Genomic DNA, 25,309 nt, shown 5'->3' with positions numbered 1-25,309 from the left:
TTCTTTCCATTTATTTAGGTTTTTAATTTATTTCATTGAAGTTTTTGTAGTTTTGGTACACAAATCTTGCACCCCTTTTGTTAAATTTATCCCAAATATTTTATTCTTTTTTGATGCTATGTTTAAAAGGAGTGATTTTCTTACTTTAATTTTCAGATTGATTGTTTTTAGAGTATAGAAATAGTCTTTATATTAATCTTTGTATACTGCAACTCTGGTGGAATTATTTATTAGTTTTAATAGATTTTTTGTGGATTCCTTATGATTTCCTATCTACAAAATCATGTCATCTGCAAATAAAAATAGTTTTATCTCTTCCTTTCTTTTCTGAGTGCCTGTTATTTCCTTTTCTTGACTAATTGCCCTGGCTAGAACCTCCAGGACATTGTAAAATAGAATTGGCATGAGTGGACATCCTTCTCTTTTTCCTGATCTTATGGGGAAGACATTTAGTCTTTCACCTCTGTCATATTGGTTACCGATTTTTCATAGGTACCCTTTATTATGTTGAGGAACTTTCCTTCTCTTCTTAGTTTGTTGAGTGTTTTTATCCTGAGAGATATATTTATGACAGGTTTTTTTTCTGTGATTGTTGAGATGTCATACATTTTTCATTCTTTGTGCTAATAACACAGTGGTTATATTGCTTAATTCTCATACATTGAACCATCTTGTATTCCTGAGGTAAATTCCACTGGGTTATGGCGTATAATCCTTTTTATATGTTGCTGGATTGAGTTTGCTAGTATTTTGGTGTAAGAATTTTTGCATATCTTTTCATAAGGGATATTGACTATAGTTTTCTTGTGATGTTTGTCTAGTTTTGATTACCAGGGTAATACTGGATTTATAGAATGGGTTGGAAAGTATTCCCTTCTGTTTTTTCGAAGAGTTTGTGAATAATTGGTGTTCATTTTTCTTTAATTATTTGGTAAAATTCTCCCATGAAGCCATGGTCCAGGGCTTGTAGTGGAAAAATTTTTTTATTACTATTCCAATCTTTTTACTTGTTATAGATATATTCAGATTTCTTATTTCTTTTTGAGTAATTTTTTTAAATTTATAAAATTAAAGCAAGTATAAGGTTGTTAGTATGTATAAGGTTGTCCAGCAAAACCCAAATTGCATATTAAAAAACTCTGGTCTGCTCCTAATTCAGGGAAGTCAATTTGAAACCTATGCTATCTGACAAATTTTTATGTGATTTTTTAAGGGAGTATTCATTTCCTTTTATTTGAATTATTTTGTAATCTTACTCCATAGTGGCTTCAAATTTGATTTTTTTTTATATATTGCTTTTATTTCAGCAGCAATGCAGCAAGTGTTGGATAACCTTACGGAGCTGCCCTCATCCACAGGAGCAGAAGAAATAGATCTAATTTTCCTCAAGGGGATTATGGAGAATCCTATTGTGAAATCACTTGCTAAGGTATATTGAATTATTCTTTAAGATTACTGAATTATTTTTGAAAATTGTTTTTTTTTCTAGAATTCTTTCTCAGGTTCTACTATTTTAGACTTTGCTTGATATGACATTGGCTTAGTTTGGTAAATAGCAGTGCTTATCCCATAATGAAATATTAACATACCCCAAATTTAGACCACTTTCCCCCTTACCCCCTACCCCCCTTTTTTGGTTGCTAACTTTATATACAGAATGAAATCACTCTTAGTTTTGGCCTAACACCTTTAAGGTTTAAGGAACTCATAACTGCATTGTCCTGTTGTAATGCAGCCTATGAAAAAGATCCTGGTACCATGTCCACTCTCAACAACAGTGCAAGGTACCAGTTATTCTTCTTTTACGTTAGAATGTGTACCCATTTTTCATTTAAACTCTTGATTTCCTATATTTAGTACTTTTCCAAATCTTGTTTTTTCATGCATAAGCCTCATTTTTAAAGACTATTTCCCACAGTCAAAACTCTGTCGTTTCTCTTTAAGTCATCTATAAATATACCAACAACCATTTTTTGTTCAGTTTTATTATATATTGTTTCCATATGATAATTTTAATATCACTAAAGCCTAGTTTATTGACTCCTTCACAACCTTGCTGTCCCATTCTTTAGAGTTTCCCAAGTGGTTCTTGCTTTCAGGAATATATGCTACCTTCCCTCTTCTTCATATGGGTAACTTGTTTCCTTTGCTCTCTGCCTTACTAGAATGTTGATTTCACCCTCTGCTGTGATCTCTTTTACCACAGTCTTTTATTTGTTTTCTTCTAAGACGTTTGGAAATCAGACCATTTACAAAATTTTCCATTAGTAAAAGTGAGTTGATGCCAATTCTTCGTTTTATTTATTCATCACTTACTGACATTAGGATAAGATGCAATAAAAGTTTTGGCTCCTAAGTAGAAACTTATCTATTTTCAGATCATTCACCTGGAATTTTTATTTTAATCATTTTTTATTGTTGTCTTTTCAAAGTTTTTAAAAATATTCCTATATCTTCATAATAATATACAGGACATGATTTATTTTCAGATCCAAACTTCTTGTCATAAACACTAATCACTGTTCCATATTGTAATAAAGTAATGGCTTCAGGGTCTGTTCAAATAAGTAGGAACTTATTTGATCCTCCATTAAATGGCTCACTCTGAGTTCTTATTTGTACTTTTAAAATAGTTTTTCAACTCTTTCCTTAATAGTATACTTTTGGTGATCAGTTTTTATTGTGATTATATCTATTACTTGTCCGTACTTCTAATTAGTGAACTTTGTAGATTTAGAAACTGGATAATGATCATATGATATGTCATTTTATAGAGTGCTTTTAGTTTATAAAGTTCTTTAAAATGTATTGTTTTGCTTTTGCAACACTTTAATGAATGGAAAAGTAAGACTCAAAGCAGATAAATGATTTGATAGAGATAGGGGTTAGGCCAGGTCTGTCTTCAAATTCTGTGCTCTTTCTACTATAGGACAGGGCTTGAATATATATAAAATAATGATAAAATATTTAGGAGAACCTTAAGAACTCTGTGGTTAAAAATTTATTGACTTTTGTGCCATTGATGTTGGCCTTTCAGAGGATCATATTGTTCATGATTTTTAACTGGTGAAATGGTTGGGTGACTTCTGAGTGGGTGCTACTGTACTCTTTTGATTGTAAAATGAAATAAATAACAGAAGCACTCAGTAGTATCCATCATGTAAGCAGGTAATTAATAAATATTAGCAATAGTAGCTCAGTACTACTAAAATATACGTAAACAAGTCAGAGGAGTAAGGTGGGATTTCTGCATCCAAGTAGGCTCACTCTCCCAGGACAACAAGTAGGGGGGGAATGAATAAATTGCTCATGAGACAAGGAGGCATGCCTACATTGATAGACCTGTGGAGAGGCAGGAACATGTGACCAGTAATCTTGAGGAAAATAAACAATAGAAGCAGTCCCAGTGAGTCCTTTTCATTAGAGTTAGTAAATGAGGACTTTAAAATAATTTATTAATATATTTTTTAAAAGAAAAGATGGAAAAATTAATGGAGGCTTATAAAATGTTTCTAGCAAATTGGAATCAGAACAAAGAATCCATAGGATATTTTAGGACTGGAAAATATAATGTTTGAAATGAGGAGCTTATTTGGTGGGTTTTACTAGATGGCAGACACAACAGGACACAGGATTAGTGAATTTTTGAAGATAGGTCAATAGAAAACATCCAAACTGATTCTCATAGAGGTCAAAAGAATGGGGAAGCAATAGGACTGATAGCTGACAATGAAATGGAAACTTTGAATGCCTTAACAGTATAGATTGAAATCTTTAAAGTGCTGAAAGAAACTACTGCCAACTAGAATTCTGTATCGAGCAAAAACAATCTTCAGTAATGGGGAAGCAAAACTTTTTTTTTTTTACAGGTGAAATCTGAGAAAATTTGTCTATTTATGCTACTAGACATGCAAAAGTTAATTCTTCTGGCGGAAAAAAATGAAAATGATAAAAGAAAGGGTATACAATGTGTAAATATAAACACTGACTTTTTAAAATGAAATAATAAATTTTGTGGCATTTATAAAATATGTATAAATGAAAACATGTGGTGATGAGCCCAAAAAGAAGGAGTCACTAAATAATGTTGGCCTTTCAGAACATCATCTTATTCGTGTTTCTTAGCAGGTGTGATGGTTTGGTGTTGGATAGACCCCAGAAAATCATATCCTTAGAGCTAATGCATTCCTGTGGATATGAACCTATTTTAGGTGGGAGCTTTTCATTAGGTCACTTCAGTTGAGGACATTTTAATTAGCTCACTTCGGTATGGTGTGAGCCAGGATAAGTCTTCAACCTCTTATTGGAGTCCTTTATGAATAGGATGAATATGGAGAGACAGAGAGAAACCCCCAGAAGCTGTGAGAGAAAGCCCAGAAAGCTAGGAGCTCATCTCAGTGGAACACAGAAGCAGAGAGAAAACTGCAGAAGAAGAGAGAAATCCACAGAAACTGATCAAGAAAGCCCCAAAGCCAGGCTCTGAAAGCAATAAAACCTGGAAGAGTGCTGCTGCCCCAGTCTTCAGAGAAGGGTCCTTGGGGAGAGAGCATTGCCTGCGATTGCTTTGATTTGGACACTTTTCTCAGCCTCAGAACTGTAAGCTTGCAAGCCAACAGACCCCCCTGATAGGGAGAAGGGAAGAAAAATAAAAATCAATCACTCTTTTAAAAAAAAAAAAAAAAAACCAACCCATTTCTGGTATATTGCTTTTGGCAGCATTTAGCAAACTAAAACAGCAGGTAACATGGTTGGATGACTTCTGAGCAGGCTAGATGCTACTGAACTGTTTTGATGATAAAACAGAAGCACCCAATAGTATCCAACTTGGTATATTACAAAACTGTACCGTAAGAAATGGTAGAAGCAGTAGTGTAATGTAGACTGTAAAAAGCCAGTGATGCAAATTGAAATCTCTACAATAGATATTTTTACTTTTCACCCAAAGTAAAAATACAAAGAGGAATAACTTTCACTTCAAGCCATACGGGAGAAAAGAAAATAGTCTAGAATTATCCTCCCTCCAGAAACACTGGAAAAGTGAGCAAAATATAGGGGAAAATCTACCTTCAGTCATTGTACAACACAAACTCTAATCCCTGACATAAGGAAATCAAATGAGGTGAGCACCATGAAATTGTGTAGGGCACTGTCTAGTCTCAAGAGCAGGAAAGGGGACCCGAACAGAACCCAGCAGTCTTACTAATTTGAGGAGATAGAGCTTGGATTTCAGAGAAATCAGGATGAATGGAATTTGTAGGGCAAAATACCAGACGGGAGTAAGCTGCACAGAGAAAGAGCTCTAGAGGTCTGCAGAAGGATCCCCTCAAGTTGTTGGCTGAGTTCTGATCTCCTCATATGTGGGATAAGCCTCTATGGAGGCCAAGGAAAGATCTTCTGGAAAGTAGTAGGCCAGACAATTTCCAGAGTTTGTAAAGAGCTGGATAATCCTCATAATACACAGGCCATGGGGTGGAATTCTTAGAAAAAGTTTCACCTTAGATAAATTAGTCCAAGAATAAAGGCTGCTCTGGACCCATCCTAATGAAGTTAAAAAGCATGGGAATCCTGTATGCATGATTGTTCTTTTAAAATTTGAAATGATTTAAGAAAAAGTAAACCTTGGTGATGGTGCAGATGCAAGAGTGTCCCTCTGTGAGCTAGAGCAAGTGTATATCACTATCGCAGGGTGGTGGGAATGTGGAGAAGCATGGGGAAAATGCAATTGGTTGACCTGTGGACTGTGGTTAATAGCAATACTGTAATATTCTTGTATCAGTGCCAAATATTTACTGTGTTGATAATGGGGATGGATATGGAAAAAGTATACCAAATATATGCTATAGACCATTGTTGGTGGTAATAGTCTGATGATATTATCTCATAATTTGTAACAAATGTTCCACCATATGTGGTGTGTTGGTTGAAGGGGTATTATATGTGAATTCTACAAATGTGCGTGATTGGTAAGTTCACAAGTCCTCTAATAAAAATGTATTTTTAAAAAAGTAAACTTGAGCAAATCAAATTTATCCTCCAGTAACTTAAATGTGTAAAGAACTATTTAAAAAGAGTACAAGAACTTCAAGCACTCAACATTCACAATCCAACATCCAATAAAATACTATCAGACATGCAAAGAAGCAGGAAAATGTAACCAGTAACCACTGGAAAAACCAATATAATCAGGCCCAGGAATTATGACTGTTGGAATTAAGAAACAAGGATATTAAAACAGCTATTATGAATAAATTTCATATGTATGTTCACGAGGATAGAGGAAAATGAACTGGAAAGAAATGAAAGAGTATAATAAAGATCCAAAGGCAATTTCTAGAAATAAAAAATACACTATCTCAAATGAAAAGTACCCTTGGTGGAATTAACACTGCAGAAAAAAGGGCTGGGGGACTTGACAGACATAGCAATATAGACTATCCAAAGTGAAGCACCAAGGAAAAGAAGATTTTTACAATTTATCATCACAGTCAGTTACCTGGTGGGAAAATATAGAATGGTCTACTATATGTGAAATTGGATTCCAAAATGAGGTAGATGTGTGAAATAGAGTTGGAGAAATATTTGCCAAAATTATTCTAAATTTGATGAACAACAACAAAAAGCAACACATTCGAAAGTTTATCAAGTCCAAACTAAAAGAAACAAAGAAAATTCTATGTCCTGAGTATGACCAAAAGTTGTGTAAAGTCACAGTTTCCTGCTGAACTGAGGTGGCTACATCAGACCAAAGAAAGACTCAGACAAGTCCAGCTTGGTGAGTAATGAGCATTTATTTAGGGGGCTTACATGGGGTCCTCACCCTCGGTGGGAAGGGAGACAGCATTTTACCAAGCTTGATTGTCCACGCTTACTGCAAAATGGGAGGAGTCTTTTATAATGCATGTACACAAGCAGATGGGGAAAGCATGTGAGGGGCAGCAGGACTTGTAAAGAATGCACTATTGCAAGATTTACTGATCAGTCACCTGTTCACAACCTGTTCCCAAGGATGTTCCTTTTTCTTTTTTTCTTTTAATTTGGTATTTTCTCTTTAGGTTTTCATTTTTAACCACTTAGGAATGCTGTTGCAATTTGGGGAGGGAGAAAAGAGTGGGTGGGAAAGGTTGGGGAAGAAAATGCAAAGTCATATATGCTATACTCCACTAGGGCAGATCATAATCAAGCAGCTGAAAACCTGATAAGACAAAATTTTATTTTTTTAAGTTTCTACTTTTTAAAATTTTTATTTATTTTAAAGAAACTTTAGATTACATAAATGTTACATAAAAAATATAGGGGATTCCCATATACCCCCAACCTTCCCCCCTCACACTTTGCCACATTAACAACTTCCCTCATTATTGTGGTACATTTGTTACAATTGATGAACACATATTGAAACATTGCCAATAAATGTGGATTTTAGTTTAAACTATCTCTCCAGCACTATTTTATAAGTTGTAACAAGATACATAATGGCCTGTACCTGTCTTTGCAACGTCATTCAGGACAATTCCAATGTCCCAAAAATGCCCCCATATTACACCTATTTTTCCCCTCTCCCTCCCCTCAGAACATACAGTGTCCACTGCCGTATCAGTGATAAAAATTCTTCCATTATTAAAATAACAAGTCAGTAGTAGAATTACAGTGAGTCAACTCTAGTCCATTGTTCATTCCCCAATCCTGAGGATTCTGGGATGGTGATGTCCACTCCAACTCTGATTGAAGGGGGCTTAGATCCCATGGGGCCGATGGATGGGACTATCTTGCTAGCAGTTGTAGAATCTCTGTTCCTTGGGATGGTCATTGTCGATTGTTATTTGTTAGTTGTCCTGGGTGAGTCCAGTGAACTGGAGAGTAGGTGTTACAACTCTGTTGAGATTCAGGGCCCACCTGGCACACGGAAAGCCCAGAGATTTAACTTTCTTGGACATATATATATCAACTTTAGTACTAACTATAGGTTTGAATAGTAGGGGCAGAAGGGCCATGTGTAGGGAAACCACAACTGAGTCCAACTCTGTCACACTGGTGAGAATAAATTCCAAAGTAGGGCCCGCAGGCAGGGTGCCAAACTCCTGAACTGTCAGCCTTGCCTATAGTGTCAGAATATCTCCAGAGCCCTCAGGAGCTCCCCTATTTGAGGCAATATTTACTGTGGCAGCTGATAAGACAAAATTTTTACAAAGCAGCCAAGGGGCAGGAGGGGACACATTATGGGGCAAAGGAGCAAAGATATAAATGACAGGAGTATTGTCAACACAAACTATACAAATGAGAAGATAATAGAATAGCATCTTTAAAAGTGCTCAAAGAAATATTTGTTTTCTAAAGTTAGATAGCTAGTGAAAATATCTTTCAAAAATGAAGGTAAAATACTTTTTCATACAAATAAAAGCTGAGAGAATTTATTATCAGTGGGCCTGTCTGCAAAAAAAAATAATAAAGAAACCTTTGCAGGTGGAAAGAAAATGATGCTAGGTGGAAATTTGAATCTACACAGAGTAATGAAAAACATGAAAAAGTGTAAATATATTTGAAGAAATTAAAAGGCATCCTTTCTCATTTTTCACTCTTAAAAGATAATTGATGTTTAAAACAAAAGTAACAATAACGCATTATAGGAATTATAACATTAGAAGTAAAATGTATAATAATAGCACATAGGAGGGGAGGGGGAAATTAAAGTATACTGTTGTAAGGTTTTTATACCATATATAAGTGGTATCGTAATATATGAAGGAGGCTATAACTTAAAGATGTTTATTGTAAACCTGAAAGCCACCATTGAAACAATAAAATAAGGAGGTATATAGTCAGTAAGCCAGTAGTGGAGATAAAATAGAATAATGAAAAAAATACTCAAAATATGGTAGGAAAAGAGGAAAGTAAAAAAAGAAAGGATAGGACAATAGTTTTAAACCCAACCATTTAGATAATTTCATTAAATGTGAAAGGCCTAAATGTTCCAACTAAAATACAGAAACTGCCAGATTGGATTAAAAGTTCAACCTGAAATATGCTTTCTACTTGAAGGACAGAGATGGCTTTAAATTAAGAGGATGGAAAGGGAGATTCTGTGCAAACACTAATTAAAAGAAAAAAAGTTGAGATAGCTATATTGATGTCAGACAAAGTAGATAACACTATCTGCCACCTTGACCTCATAGTTAAAGAACATTCCACTCAAGAATAGTACAATATATATATCCTTTTCAAGTATATATGAAATATTCACCAAAACAAACTATATTCTAGTCCATAAAACTAGTATTAATAAATGTTAAAGGATTGAATGTAAGTATGTTCTCAGACCATAACACAATGAAATTAAAAATCAGTAGCAGGGGTATCTGGGAAATCCTCAAATATTTGGAAATTAACACACCTCTAAATAAACCCATGAGTCAAAGAAAAAAATCACAAACTAAATATCTTGGACCGAATGAAAATGAAAATACAGCATGTGAAAACTTGTGGGGTACAGCAGCACTGTGCTTAAAGGGAAATTTATGACTTGAAATCTTGAAATGCTCATACTAGAAAAAAGATCTCAAATCAATTATTTTCATGTCTTCCTTAAATAACTAGAAAAGGAACAACAAATCAACCCCAAATTAGCAGAAAGAGAAATAATAAAGAGTAGACAGAAAAAACACAAATCTAGAATATCAATATAATTGAAAAAATCAACGACATTGATAAACTTCTAGCTAGTCTGATCAAAGAGAGAGAGAGAGAGAAGATGCAGATTACCAGTGTTAGGAAGGAACAAGAGGACATCATTACAAATCCAAAAGACATTCCAAGGATAATAGGAATAATAATGCACAACTTTTTGGCAGTAAATACAACTTAGATAAAATAGACTTATTCCTTGAAAGATGCAAACTACCAAAGCTCATGCAAGAATAAATAGGTAACCTGAATAACCCTACCTCTGATTTTAAAAATTGAATCAAAAACCTTTCCACAAAGGAAGCTTCAGGCCCAGATGTCTTCGCAGGTGAATTCTGTTAAGCATTTAAGGAAGAAATAATGCCAATTTTTCACATGTTTTTCCAGATTAAAGGAAGATGGGGGAATACATCCCTTCTTGTTTTGTGAGATGCATTATCTTTGTATCAAAACAAGCTAAAGACATTTTAGCAAAAGAAAGCTAAAAAGTAGTGTCCCTGATGAACATAGATTTGAATCAATCCATATGTATCACCAGTGTAACAAAATAATAAAAACCATATAATAATTTTAATAGTTGCACAAAAAGCATTTGACAAAATCAAACATCCATTCCTGTTAAAAACTCAGCTAACTAGGGATAGAAGGAAATTTCTTCAACCTATAATCTTTAATTTCTTCAATCTCTAACCCCCCCACACACACTTAGCACCATAATTAATGGTGAACAGTGAATGTTTTCCTCCTAAGATCAGAAACAAGATGAGGATGTCTACTTTCATCACTTCTCTTTAACTTTGTATCTGGAGGGTCAGCCAGTGCAAGAAGGCAATCAATGAATAAATGGCATAAAGATTAAAAATGAAAGAATAAACTGTCTTTGTTCAGTGATGTCATTTTTGTCTTTGTTGAAATTCCTGATTCTTAAAAAAAAATTTTTTTTCTACAACTAATAAACGAGTTTAGTAAGGTCACAGGACATAAGATCATTATATATAAAATCAATTGTATTTTTATATACTAGCAATGAACAATTGGAAATTGTAATTTAAAGAACTATTTACAATAACAATAACAAATATTGGTGATAAATTTAATAAAACATGTAAGACCTCTACACTTTAATTTTTTAAAAATTGCTGAAATAAAAATGTACATCCACATATTACATCCATACATAAATACATAAATGAAGGGATTGGAAAATTCAGTATTCTTAAGGTGTCTTTTCTCTCCAAACTGATCTTACAGATTCAGTGTAATACCAGTTAAAATTCCAGGAGGCTTTTTCACAGAAATTGATTAGATGATTCTAAAATTTATAAAGAACCTAGATTAGCCAAAACAATTTTGAAAAAGAGCAAAATTTGAGGTCCTCCACAACTAGATTTCAAGGATTACAATAACCCTACATTATTGAAGGTAATGTAGTATTGCATATAGATCAATGGCACAAAATAGAGTCCAGAAGAGACCCATACTTTTGGTCAACTGATTTGTCTCAATAGTTCCAAGATCATTCAATGGAGAAATGATAGTCCATTTCATTAAATGTTGCTGGAACAGTTGGATATCTGTATGCAAAAACTAAACAAAACAAAAAAACCCACAGTGCTTTCTTCACATCATAATTTAGCTCATAATAGTTCAGAGACCTAAAAATATGAGCTAGGACTTTAAAACTTTTACTAGATTACATAAGGAAAAAAATCTTTGACCTTTGTGAATTAGGTTTAAACACTTCTTAGACTAAAATACATGAAGTATAAAATAAGAATTTGATAAATTAGATTTTATAAAAGTTAGAAATATTTGTGTGTTTATTTTTTTATTTTTATTTTTTTTCAGTTACTGGGGGCTGGGAATTAAACCCAGGACCTAGTATATGGGAAGCCAGTGTTCAACCACTGAGCCAGATGGGCTTCCCTGAATTGGGTTTTTCATTTGTTTTGCTTGTTGTTTGTTTTTGTTTTGTTTTTCAGGAGGAACCAGCGATCAAACCCAGGACCTCCATGTGAAAGGCAGGTGCTCAACCACTCGAGCTACATCTGCTTCCCAAAACATTTGCTTTCTAAAAGACACCATTAAGAAAATGAAAAGACAATATAGAGACTGGTAGAAAATATTTGCAAAATATTTATCTTTAAAAGGATGTGGCTCAAGCAGTTGAACACCTGCTTCCCACATGGAGGTCCTAGGTTCAATTTCTGATGCCTCTTAAAAAAAAAAAAACAAGAAGCAAACAGATGATAAAACCAACTCATGGGAGCCAGTGTGGCTCAGTGGCTTCCCACATACAAGGTCCAGGATTCAATCCCTGGCCCGAGGCTCTCAAAAAAAAAAAAGACCTATAACCAAAAAAATCAAAGGTTCTTAAAACTCAATAAGACACAACTTAAATTTTCTTAATGCACAAAATAGTTGTACAGGGAAGCAGTTGTGGCTAAACTGATAGAGCATCCACCTACCATATAGGAGGTCCAGAGTTCAGTACCTGGGGTCTCCTGACCCCTATGGTGAACTGGCCTACGTGCAGTGCTGCCACATACAAGGAGTGCTGTATCACGCAGGGGTGTCCCCCGCATAGGGATGCTCCATGTGCAAGGAGTACGCTCTGCAAGGAGAACTGCCCCACGCAAAGAAAGTGCAGCCCACCCCGGAGTGGCACCACACACACGGAGAGCTGACGCAGTAAGATGATGCAACAACAGCAACAGAAAAGCAACAGTTTTCCCTTTGCTGCATGACAAGAGTGCAGACAGACACAGAACACACAGCTAATGGACACAGAGCAGGCAATGGTGGGGAAGGAGAGAGAAATAAATAAATATTTAAAAAAAAAAACAAAATAGTTGTACAGACGTTCACCAAAGTAGATGTTCAAATGGAAAACATTAAAAAATAATCATCTCTAGAAATGGAAGAAATTATATCATTGATGTGGAGACAGTGGCCACTGGAGGTGCTGAAGTCAGGGGAAGGGAAAAACAGGTGTAATATGGGTAATTTTCAGGACTTGGAATTGTCCTGAATGACATTGGAATAATAGATACAGGCCATTATGTATCCTGCCATAACCTACAGAATTGAGTGGGAGAGAGTATAAACCACAATGTAAACTATAATCCATGCTTAGTGCCCCAAAGTGTGTTCATCAATTGCAATGAATGTACCACACTTAAGAAAGATGTTGTTAATGTGGGGAAAAGTGGGAGGTATGGAGAGTGGGGCATATGGGAATCACTTTATTTTTTTTATGTAACATTTTATGTAATCTTAGTATCTTTTAAAAATAAATACATTTAAAAAATTAATCATCACCAGTTAGAATCTCAACATCATTGAATGGTGTTAATTAAAACTGTAGTGCCACCCAGCACCAGTGCTTCTCCTCTGCCATAGTTGAACCCCTCTGTAATCCAAAACTTCTTCAAAAATGAAGCTTAATATATTGCCAAATTCAATTACTAGAAAAATGAAATAGTAATGATAGGTTTAAACATTAGAAATAAAATACTTAATAATTTAGAAAAACTAAAAAAAGAATTGGGGTATTAAAAAATGAAAAATATTATTTAAAAAACTTTTTTCACTATAATAGGAATTGTTGTGTATGTACAGGAGCAAGGCAGTCTCTTCCATTTCTTCCTCAGTGTCTTACCTCTTTTTTTTCTTCATTATGTCTTCAAAGTTTTGGGTCACTGTACAGTCATATACAGAATATAGGGGATATATATACCCATCATCCCCCCCGTTTTCTCCCCTCCCAACAATCATCTTTTTACATGTAGATGCTATATTTGCTACAACTGCTCTACAAATATTGAAAAATAACTACTAACCATGGTCAGTAGTTTACATTATGGTTTACATTTTAGACTGTACACTTCTAGAAATTTTTGGTGAAATTTAACATGGCCTTTATCCATCATTGCACAATCATGCAGAACACTTCCATTGCTCCCCAATTTCCCCCTCTTTGATCTATTCCTCTCTACCTCTCCCCTCCGGGCCCCACAGTGACAACCAAACTTCACTGCTTGAAGGACAAGATTCATAGATACTTGTAACACTGCTGAAGGCTTGACACACTATCTGTCCTCCCTCATTAGGAACCACCCATACTCTCATGAGACACCCTCCCCTCTGTTTGAGAACATTGGGCCTCCCCAGGATGGGGGTAAAACACCTTCCCACTTATTGTATGTGTCTCCACCCACTGCTATAACACACTATGACAAGATGAGCACTGACACTCTCGAGAAGCCTGCCCTAGGTGTACCCTGTGCCAAATGCCCCCATCCAACACCCTAAACCAGTAACCCTTCCTTATTATATTGTATGAAGAGTTTTCTCAACATTACAATTTCAGCCACATACCTGCCAATCACCTGTGTTCACCTGCTCCTCCCGGCCCTCCCCCCTAGACCATGGACCATCTGACCCATCCTCCCAACCCTAGCCCCATCAAGCCTGCACAGCCCAACCCAATATTAGCCCTATCCTCCTGTCACATCCCTTCACTGCACAACTACTGACCACCTTATCATAGATTTCACCTGTGTAGGTGTTGGCTTACAACCTTCTTTTCCCCCTCCTATTTCCTGTAAGCCTGTCTTCCAGAGGCAGGCATATAGGGTATATAGATATGTTCGGATGTTCATTGGTTATTGACATAGTGGATAGAGATTCATACAACAACTGAGGGAGTGCTGAGTTCCCATCATGGGGACCTCTGCCGTATTCCCCAATGGAACAGCAACAATCCCCCAAATGTAAGGGCAAGGACCAGTGAAGAAGGATGGTCCAATGATCGGCCCTTGATACTGATGACTATGCTTATGAGCCTATTGTGCCTGAAATTTCAACTTGTCCTAGTGTTGTAGGGTTCCTAAGAGTTACTTCCTGATAGGTTCCATGTTGCTCAAATGTGGCCACTCTCTAAGCCAAACTCAGCATATAAATGCATTACCTTCCCCCCAGCATGGGACGTGACTCCTGGGGATGAGCCTCCCTGGCACCAAGGATTATTATCATGTACCAGCTGGTGATGCAACTAGAAAAAGCCCTTGAATAAAAGGGGGAAATGGTAAAGACATACGAGTTTATATGGCTGAGAGACTTCAAAATGAGTCGGAAGGTCATTGGAGGGGTCGTGCTTCTGCATGTCTCAGCAGGATCTCAGACACAGTCAAAGTAGATATAACCCCAGGTAGTGGCTCCTGAGGGCTACGGAGACATTCAGGTCTTACAGTCATGGCAGATGGCTCTGGACTTCAGTGCCTTGCCAGTGGGCCCTACTTTGGAATTTGTGCTCCTCAGTGTGATGGAGTTGAACTCAAATGTGACTTCTCTACACATGACTCTTCTATCCCTTTTATCAAACCTGTGGTTGGTGCTGTTTTTGGTGTATGCCTAGGAGACTTGAATCTCTGAGCTGTCCATGTGCTGACTGGGTTCTTAGCCTCAGCGGTGTTACTGCACCTACTCTCCAGTTCATTGAACTTACCCAGGTCAGCTGACAGGGAGGTGAGGATGGACAACCACCGCACCAGGGAACGGAGAGAGTCTACAGCTGTGGGCACAAGAGTCCCATTCACCAGCCATGGGGATCGAAGTCCCCTCTTAATTGAGAGGTAGAGTGGGCATCACCACTCCAGCATCGTCAGAATGGAGAAATAAAATATGGATTAGAGTGGACTTAATAGCATTCTGCTATAGAATTATTGTGACTCTAGCAATAGAAGAAAGTATATCATTGGTATGAAGACAGTGGACACTGGAGTTGCTGAAGGCAGGGAGAGGGAAAAGGAGGTGTGATATGGGGGCATTTTTGGAACTTGGAGATGTCCTGAATGATATGGCAGGGACAGATGCAGGACATTATATATCCAGCCACTTAGTGGACTGGGAGAGAGTATAAACTACAATGTAAATTATAATCCATCCTGTGTGGCAGAGTGCTCCAAAATGTATTCATCGATTGCAGTGAATGTACCACTCTAATAAAAGAAGTTGTTGTTGTGGGAAAAGTGGGGGGATGTGGGGAATGGGGCATATGGGAAACTACTATATTTTTTAATGTAACATTTTGTGTGATTTATGTATCTTTTAAAAATAAAAAATATATTAAAAAACACATAAGCATTAGTCGGAAAAAAAACTGTAGTGAGATATCACTACTTACTATCCACAAGAAAAGCTCAAAGGTAAAAGACTGCTGATAGCAACTATTGGTTAAAATGCAGAAAAACCGGAAATCTTATACTTTGCTGAATAGAATGTAAATGACTTTGGATATTGTTTGCTAAATCTGCTGACGCTAAAATACACATACCTTGTGACCTTCCAGTTATATTCCTTGGTATATACCCAAGAGATATGAGTGTAAAATGTAAAAATTATTCATAGAAACGTCATAATTACAGAAAATTGGAAACAATCCAAATATCCATCAGTAGAAGAGTAGATAAACAAGTAAAAATATATACATAAAGTGGAACGCTACATAGCAGTAAAAAAGAACAAGCCATTGGGATATGTAACAACATGGATGAATCTCTCAGGCATAATGATAAGTGAAGAAGCCAGACAAAAAAGACTACCCTGATTTCATTTTTGTGAAGTTTAAAACAGGCTAAAGATGATCTACAGTCTTAGAGTAGTGGTTACATGGGGAGGAGAGCAGGTAGACAGTGACTCAGAAGGGTTCCAAAAGAATCTCCTGAGGTGATGGCTATATTCCATATCGTGATCTGCATCTTGGCAAGTAGTTATGTGACTGTGTTTATGTATATAAAAATTCATCAAATTGTCTGCTTAAGCTTTTTCATTTGATGTTTGTTATATGTCACTTTAAAAAAATAGAAAGTAATGGGTATCATTAGGAGACTGACTGGGCAACTATCAAAAGAGGTGGTGGGTAGTAGAAATAGGGCCCAAAAACATAACCATTTTTAAAGTGTTGACAGATTTCTAAACTCACAGAACTTTGGACCATGATGAAGTCATCAAAGTAATGCCACTTTGTGCCAAATAGACTAAGTCCTATTTTGCTTCTTTGTATATAAAAGGTAGATATATTAGTCAGCCAAAGGGGTACTGATGCAAAATACCAGAAATTGGTGGGTTTTTATAAAGGGTATTTATTTGGGATAGGAGCTTACAGATACCAGGCCATAAAGCATAAGTTACTTCCCTCACAAAGCTGTTTGCCACATATTGGAGCAAGATGGATGCCAATGTCTGCCAGGGTTCAGGCTTTCTGGGTTCTTCTCTTCCCGGGTCTTGCTTCTCTCTAGGCTAATGTCCTTTGTTTTCTCCACAAGGTCAGCTGTAGACTATCAGGTAAATAGCTCTGTCTCTCTCCCCAGGGTTTCTGCCATGTCTAAGGAGCCATCTCTGTTCCTCTGTGTTGTTCTTCTGGCTCCAGTTCCTCTCTTCCTGGGGCTTGCTTCTCTTTCCTCTGTAGGCTGACTGTGCCGGGGCTCCAGCTCAAGACTCCAGTATCAAACTGCAAATCAAAACTCCAACATCAACATCTCCAAATCTGTCCTTTGCTATGTCTTTTATCTGTATGGGGACTCAACACACTACTGATGTCACCCAATCAAAGCCCTAAACATAATTTAATCATGCCCAGGTACAGACCAGTTTACAAATATAACCCAATATCTATTTTTTGAATTCATAACTATGTCAGTCTGTTACAGTAGATTACTCCAACAGTTTTAAACCTTGATTTTTTGCATTTGGTTCTATTTTAGCATCTTCATTCTTTTTTGGGGCTGCATAATATTCCATTGTATGGCTAAACCATATATATATTTTTCAGTTGGCCTTCTGAGAGACATTTAGATTTTTTTTCTTTTACATACTATATTGTACTATATAATCTTGGTATTTTGCACATGTGTGAACACATGTATAGGATAAACTCTGAAAACTTGCTGTAATTTTGGTAGATATGATCAAATTGCTCAGCAATGTATGTTCTACAAGAAAGGTATAAGGGACGGCGAACTTGGCCCAGTGGTTAGGGCGTCCGTCTACCACGTGGGAGGTCCGTGGTTCAAACCCCAGGCCTCCTTGACCCGTGTGGAGCTGGCCCACGCGCAGTGCTGATGTATGCAAGGAGTGCCGTGCCACTCAGGGGTGTCCCCCACGTAGGGGAGCCCCACACACAAGGAGTGCACCCCGTAAGGAGAGCTGCCCAGTGCAAAAGAAAGTGCACCCTGCCCAGGAATGGCATCTCCCACACAGAGAGCTGACACAGCAAGATGACGCAACAAAAAGAAACACAGATTCCTGTGCCGCTGACAACAGAAGCGGACAAAGAAGAAATGCAGCAAATAGACACAGAGAACAGACAACTGGGGCGGGGGGGGGGGGGGAAATAAAATACATCTTTTAAAAAAAAAAAGGTATAAGGGTACCTATGTTCTCCCACATCACAGTATGTTATCAGAAGTTTTATCTTTGCTGCTCTAATAAGGAGAAAGAAGGCATTTAATTATAGTTTTAGTTAACATTTCTCTTCTCATGAATGAGCTTGTGTATCTTTTCATATGATTAAGACGTATTTCCATTTCCTTTTCTGTGAACTTTTCATTCATATTTTTTGCCAGTTTCTCTTAATAAGTTTTTGGTCATTTTTTTTTTTATTGGTTTGTAAAAGTCCTTTATATATAGGGAAATTAGCCATCATCTGTGATGAGTGGCTAATTTTAACTCTGTTTTGTCATTTGTGCTTTGACTTTGACAAGGACAAATTTTAAATGTTCATGTAGTTAATTTTATCAGGCTCTCTTTTGGTACAATTTTTAACTTCCAGGTTTTGTATCTGAGTTTAAAAGGTCTTTCTTACGCATAGATTTTGAAAAGATTCTTTTATGTTTCCTTTGAAAATTATTAAAGCCAAGTTTTTAATAATGTCCTTTCTTCTTTTGAATAAAGGCATAACAGATTTTCGTTTCTTTCTGACGTGTGTGGTTCTCCATAATCCTAAAGATACCTCTAAGAATGGCTTAGTAGTAGTAGTTAGGACATGTCTGCAATACCCTGAGATTGTAATTTGTCTTATCTAGGAATCTGAATTCCTTTCAACTAGATGACTTCTGACAAGTTCCTGACTCTTTAGAGATTTAAGTTCTAGTTTATTGTTATTTATTTCATCCTTTTTTTTTTATAACTAAGCTCATACATTTTTATATAATACATGCAGAAGCAAAACAGAAATTGAGTTCTACATTCTCTGCCTCATTTCTTTCTGCTCAAATTCATGTTTATTTCTGAGCATTTTGGCACTTGGCTTAATGTTTATTATTTTAAGGTCTCTAGAATTAAAGAAGGGGATGACTCTTGACCACAGCAGAACTTATTCCCCTTTTATTTAGCTTTGTCAAGAAATATTTAATGAGCAAGTATTACACATAGCCCTGTTCTAAGGCAATAGAAACAAAATTTATATGTTCCTTGCTTTTTGGTGTTGTTGTTTTGAGGTACTGGGGACTGGGGATTGAATCCAGGGGGTTGTATGTGGGAAGCCAGCACTCAATCACTACGCCACTTTGGCTTTCCTGAGTGTTTTTGTTTTTTTTTTTTTCATTTGTTTTGTTTGTCATTCTTTTTGTTTTGTTTTTTCAGGAGGCACCAGGAACCAAACACAGGACCTCCCATGAGAGAGGTGTGAGCTCAACCACTGGAGCCACATCCACTCCCCTTGTTCCTTGCCTTTCAAGGGAAAAAGCAAGGTTGCTACACATATTAGATAGTAGCAGCTGTGATTTTAGATATAGCACACAACTTTTCTTAAATTTTTTTTTTTTTTACTATAAACACAGTTGTACTATACTTGGGTGAAATGCCTAGATGTCCTGAAAGAACTTTTTCTTCTCTGTAGTTCATTTTTCTAAGATGCAGTGGTGAATAGAATTCTTAGAATTGGACGTACAAGAAGGCTAGGCTGTATTTGTATCAGTTCCAAGTGTTTTACAAAGCTATTTCATGACATGTTCTTCCACCACTTTTGGCAGGTGAAATAATATTTTTATTGAATTACAGTCACATCCTAATATATTTTCTCTTAAAGGAGAACAAGTACCATTTATTCAAAAAGTATATGATTGTGGTTCAGTTTTCAGTGCTTCCCTTTGTCTTTTTGAGTTTGATTAGTTAAGTTCAACTTGGTGTTTCCTCTTAAAAGCTACAAACTAAATTTTGACTTTAAATTAGAGATCCCAGCTTCCACAATATCTTGACACTTAAAGAGCTATATATAATAAATCAGGACCTACATTTGCTTTATTGTAAAAATTAAAACTGCTCTTGAATGAACTCAAATATATTTCAGAAATTGATTTTCCATGTTAATATATTTGCAGTTACAATTTCATTAAAAACATTTTTTTCCCTAAGAGTTTCTAGATTTTCTCGTGCAATTCTTTCCTACAAGTGTTGTTACAGTATGCTGATCATGTAGCATAGGGCTCAATGGATATTAGAGAAAATATGTGAACAGTAGTTCCTGAAAATAGTAAGCCAGTCATCTGTTTCCTGTTTGCTATCACTTAGATCAGAAGGGTTAAGGTTGAGGGAAGAGATAGGTGGTATTCTTAACTATATAAAATAATGATGGGGATAGTTTTGGTGGACCAGAATTAATTTACCACATCTAGACTGGATGAGCCATGCTAAGAAGCAACAATTGAAGGAGCAGTCAGTGAAAGCAAATTTAATACATTTAAGTGTGTCAGAGTAATATATTAGAGTGAATAATTAACAGCAGGATGATTTTAGAGCAGCTCTCCATGTAGTGATAAAGTCAGATAAACTTTAGTAGGTAAGAGCTGAAGGCCTCTGCCATTTACCAGTAGTGTGAATTTAAGCAAATCACTTGAGCTCTTTTTGGATTAGTGTCTTCAGCTATAAAAGGGCAGTAATAACATACCTACCTTAGCTGAATACATATACATGCAACTTAGAATATAGTCCACTATGTTTAAAAAAGCTTCGATGAATGTTAGCTTTTTTTTTCTTTTTTAAAAAAGCTTTCTTATTACTGTAAGAATATTAGAATATGGCAGGGCCAAGTTGCATATTTTCTTAACAGCAATATTTACATTTAAATAATTGTCAATCATTGCGTCTTATAAGGGTTTAATTCTGTAGATTGTATCAGTTTTTAACCTCTGTTATCCTATGTTCTGTGTCCTCATTGTCCTATCATCTGGCTTGCAATATATATTTTTTTCATTAAAAATTTACTCATTCCCTTTCTTTGTGGCATTTTCTGGTCATCCTGATTTTTTTTCTTATCTAAATCTAATTGGAATTTCTTCCTCTGTTTAAATTACATTTGGTCTTCTGACATTTTTTCTTTGTTTAATAAGGTATAATTTATCAGTCTATTTCATGTGATTTTAAAAACTTTCTGAGTTGTTTCTTAAAAATGGTGCTTAATACATAGCCCCCTCTTGCACATAAAACTTTATTTCCCCTAGAAAATGCATTTAAAAGGGCAAAAATTGTCTTTTTAAAATTAAAATGTGTATGTAGATTCCAAAGAATCTACTCTGTGTGGTAGAAATAACATATTATAGGTATCTGATAAATATTAACTGATACTGTTACCACTTGAAATTTATAAGAAGTAAATCTTAAAATATAAGTGTAATATTTGTTATATGGTTTCATTTATAAACTAAATCTCAGTAATTATGCCTTGTCTTCAAAATCAGATGGCAGTGTATCAGAAGAGCAAAAAACACTTAAAGATGGGGGGCTACTTAATGTTCATTATTGGTTTAAATTTAAAACTCTGCTTTACTCCATGAAAGGATAATTAGGACTACTTCTTTTACAGTGTGATTCATGGTCCATTTTCTGTGGAAAAGATGTAAGATTAAAATAAACCTCAGGAGATAGAGAAATGAAGGGTCGTCCCCTAATTAAACTGTATAGTCTTTGAAGGTCCAGTTCAAGGGCTTCCTGCTCTTCATTGGCTTTTTTTTTTTTTTTCTGGTTTTCAAGTTTGGAAAATTATAGCTTTAGAATTCTTGTAGGGCTCCTAAAATGACTTTTACTCTTTTTAAAAATATTAATCCATAGGGAAGCGGACCTGGCCCAGTGGATAGGGCATCTGTCTACCACATGGGAGGTCGGCGGTTCAGACCCCGGGCCTCCTTGACCCATGTGGAGCTGGCCCATGCGCAGGGCTGATGCATGCAAGGACTGCCCTGCCACGCAGGGGTGTCCCCCGCGTAGGGGAGCCCCACGCGCAAGGAGTGCGCCCCGTAAGGAGAGCCGCCCAGCACAAAACAAAGTGCAGCCTGCCCAGGAATGGCGCCGCACACACGAAGAGCTGACACAGCAAGATGACACAACAAAAAGAGACACAGATTCCCGGTGCCACTGACAACAACAGAAGCGGATAAAATGAACACGCAGTAAATGGACACAGAGAACAGACAACTGGAACGGGGCGGGGGGAATAAATTTTTTAAAATAAATAAAAGTATTAATCCATATAATGATTATATTCGTATCTTTATTATACTTAATATTTATTTTAATAAACCATAAACAGTAGGATCTAAGTTTTGAGGCTCCACTAGAAAGTCTTTAAGAAACTTTGTTGGGCAGGTAGGGTAAATATGTTTTAAAAGAGGATCATCTGGTTCATTTACTGCCCCCCCTGCACCATGGCTCCCTCATCTGTTCCTTGTTTTTGCTCACTGTGCACTTTCTGTGCTTTGTGTTTTTTTGCTCATTTTTTGTCTGTTTTTTCTTTGGGAGGCACTGGAACTGAACCCAGAACCTCCCAAGTGGGAGGCAGGCAGTCAACCGCTTGAGGCACATCTGCTCCCTGGCACATTTACTTTTATCATGGTTTAGTTATAAAAATGAGTTTTCCATGGCTTTTAGGATAGTAATAGAGGCCTAGATTTATTATACTGCATACTTCTTTTACTGTAATATCTATATATTGCTTCTGATAAAAAAATTAATTTGGTTTCAATGAATCACATCTCCAAGAAGTTTTTTTTTTTTTAAGATTTATTTATTTATTTATTTATTTCTCCCCCCCCACCCAAGTTGTCTGTTCTCTGTGTCCATTTGCTGCGTGTTCTTTGTCTGCTTCTGTTGTGGTCAGCGGCTCGGGAATCTGTGTTTCTTTCTGTTGCATCATCTTGTTGTGTCAGCTCTCCGTGTGTGCGGCGCCATTCCTGGGCAGGCTACACTTACTTTCGTGCTGGGCGTCTCTCCTTACGGGGTGCACTCCTTGCGCGTGGGGCTCCCCTAAACGGGGGACACCCCTGCGTGGCAGGGCACTCCCTGTGCGCATCAGCACTGCGCATGGGCCAGCTCCACACGGGTCAAGGAGGCCCGGGGTTTGAACCGCGGACCTCCCATGTGGTAGACAGACGCCCTAACCACTGGGCCAAGTCCGCCACCTCCAAGAAGTATTTTTATAAAGAAGTAAATTAAGAAGAAAAACCACAGTATGGAGTGAAACTATATAGTGTTATTACTTTAACACACTTGTCTTTTCAGGCTCATGAAAGGCTAGAAGATTCAAAACTAGAAGCTGTTAGCGACAATAACTTGGAATTAGTCAATGAAATTCTTGAAGATATCACTCCTCTAATAAATGTGGATGAAAATGTGGCAGAACTGGTGGGTATACTCAAAGAGCCTCACTTCCAGGTAAACTTTCCCTATCATCACTCTTCTTCCCAGCTCCCATTATTCCCCAAATATTCTCCTTTACTAGTTAGTTCCAATTTAAGGTGATTTTTTTTTTTTTTAGGATTATTTAGGGCCATGTTTTAAAATATGTAGATTCCACCTTAGGTATTTTAATATCCTGATATGCCAAAGATACCTTAACAGGCATACATAACTATACATGTGACATACATGTACTGTGTCTTTCAGAGAAATACTTCAGAATGGATTTTCCTTTGTGTAATTAAAAAAAAAAAATCCCCTGATTTACCATCAAACCACATGCTAGAGATGCTTTTCTCATTGTGAGAATGGATTTTTTTCTTCCCCATTACCACTCAGTTTCCTGGCCTCACCTTATGACTTGTTATATACATCTTCAAGTATTGCTGCTGGGGTGCAGTCAGTGACCTTGGAACAAAAGAGAGCTTTGGATAGACACATACCAGACTCTCTACAGACACAAAAATAAGTGTGATTTAAGCATTTGGCCTATATTGGTGAAGAGTTAATCAGTTTAACAAAGAAAAATCAGTTTCAAAATACAAAGACAGGAAAAAATTTCCTACAAACCTATAATAATTTAAAATGTGTGATATTGGGGCAGTGTTGGAAAAATAGACTATTTGAACAGAATAGATAGCCCAGAAATAGATCCACACCTATACGGAAACTCAGTTTATGACAGAGATACTACATTTTAGTGAGACTAAATGTCCTATTCAACAGATGGTGCTGAGATAGAAGAATAATATATCACCTACTTTTCCACTGCAAATCTTAATATTGAAAATCAAACGGTAGCACCCTTTTGCTCTCTCAGCCGAAGACTTTATATGACCTCCAACAATGTTATTGCAAAATATGAAGATTTATAGAGAGATGGAGCATATGTAAATTATTGTCTTAAGTATAAAACATGGACACATGTCAGAGACATTATTCAGGGACCAGTTGAATGAGGCCTTATAAGTCATACTAAGGTATTTGGACTTTTTCCTGAGGTCAGTGGGAAACCCTAGGGAGGTGTGTGGGTGTTAACCAGGGAGAGGTCAGATTTGTGGCACAAGATGGTTATTTCTAAGGCAAGAAATTATGTGCAGTAGAGATAGAGGAAATTGGAGGATTTCCATGTTTTAAGCAGTAGAATCAACAGGACTTGGTGACTGCTTACATATGACTGATATAGAAGAGGGATGTGGAAAGTTGGTAAGATAAAGTGTTCTGACATAAATGAGTGATGGGCATTTACTGAGACAGGGAACTCCTCAGGAGAAACTGTTCTGGACACATTAATTTTGTGGTAACTGGGATGCCTCTGAAGCATCTGGGTAGAACTTATATTAAAAAAACATACCAGAAATAGAGGAAATTTTTAATTTATTAATATATACATTCTATATAACTTAGTAAATTTATAAAATTAGACAATCCAAACAAGCAAAAATATAAAACCAAAGCATTGTAATTTTACTACCCAGATGGCTACTGTAATATTTTAGCTTATATTTTTCCAAATTTTTTCTATGCACAAATATACTTTTTTTTTTTTACTAATTTGAGATCATTTTGTTTTCATTTTTAGGTTATTTTTATTTTTAGGGGCCTGAGATTGAACCCAGGACCTCATTAATTGTGAAGCCAGTGCTCAACCACTGAGCCACATTGCCTTCCCTGAGTTGTTTTTTAAATGTGATTGCTTATTGTTTGTCTTTGTTTTGGGGAGGCGCCGGGAACGGGAACGGGAACTGAACCTGGGACTTCCCATGTTGGAGGCAGGCACTCAACTGCTTGAGCCACATCCACTCCCCCAGTCCTTTTTCTTTTTGATTTCTCAAATTGTGGTGACTTTGGCTGTTATAGGCAGATTTTAAGTATATGAACCTGAAGCTTATGAGAGTTC

At 36.5% G+C, this 25,309-nt stretch overlaps 1 protein-coding gene across 4 annotated transcripts in view; it reads left to right on the top strand.

The window, feature by feature from the left end:
- The window catches only part of PALS2 (protein associated with LIN7 2, MAGUK p55 family member), a 125,105-nt gene that overhangs the window by 57,661 nt on the left and 42,135 nt on the right, over window positions 1–25,309 (top strand). For 2 of the 4 annotated variants that reach the window (XM_058296872.2, XM_058296876.2), the window contains exons 2-3: window positions 1,308–1,429; window positions 23,233–23,385. In XM_058296872.2, coding sequence (XP_058152855.1) covers window positions 1,313–1,429; window positions 23,233–23,385 — 270 coding nt within the window. In that variant the 5' untranslated portion in view covers window positions 1,308–1,312. The remainder of the gene's footprint in view (window positions 1–1,307; window positions 1,430–23,232; window positions 23,386–25,309) is intronic. The other 2 variants (XM_058296874.2, XM_058296875.2) reach the window with 2 other exon arrangements.

Source organism: Dasypus novemcinctus, chromosome 5, assembly GCF_030445035.2.
Source record: "Dasypus novemcinctus isolate mDasNov1 chromosome 5, mDasNov1.1.hap2, whole genome shotgun sequence".
NCBI classification, from domain to species: Eukaryota; Metazoa; Chordata; class Mammalia; order Cingulata; family Dasypodidae; genus Dasypus; species Dasypus novemcinctus.
Note: the sequence above shows the minus strand (reverse complement) of the source record. Positions and strands in the feature narration are given on the sequence as shown.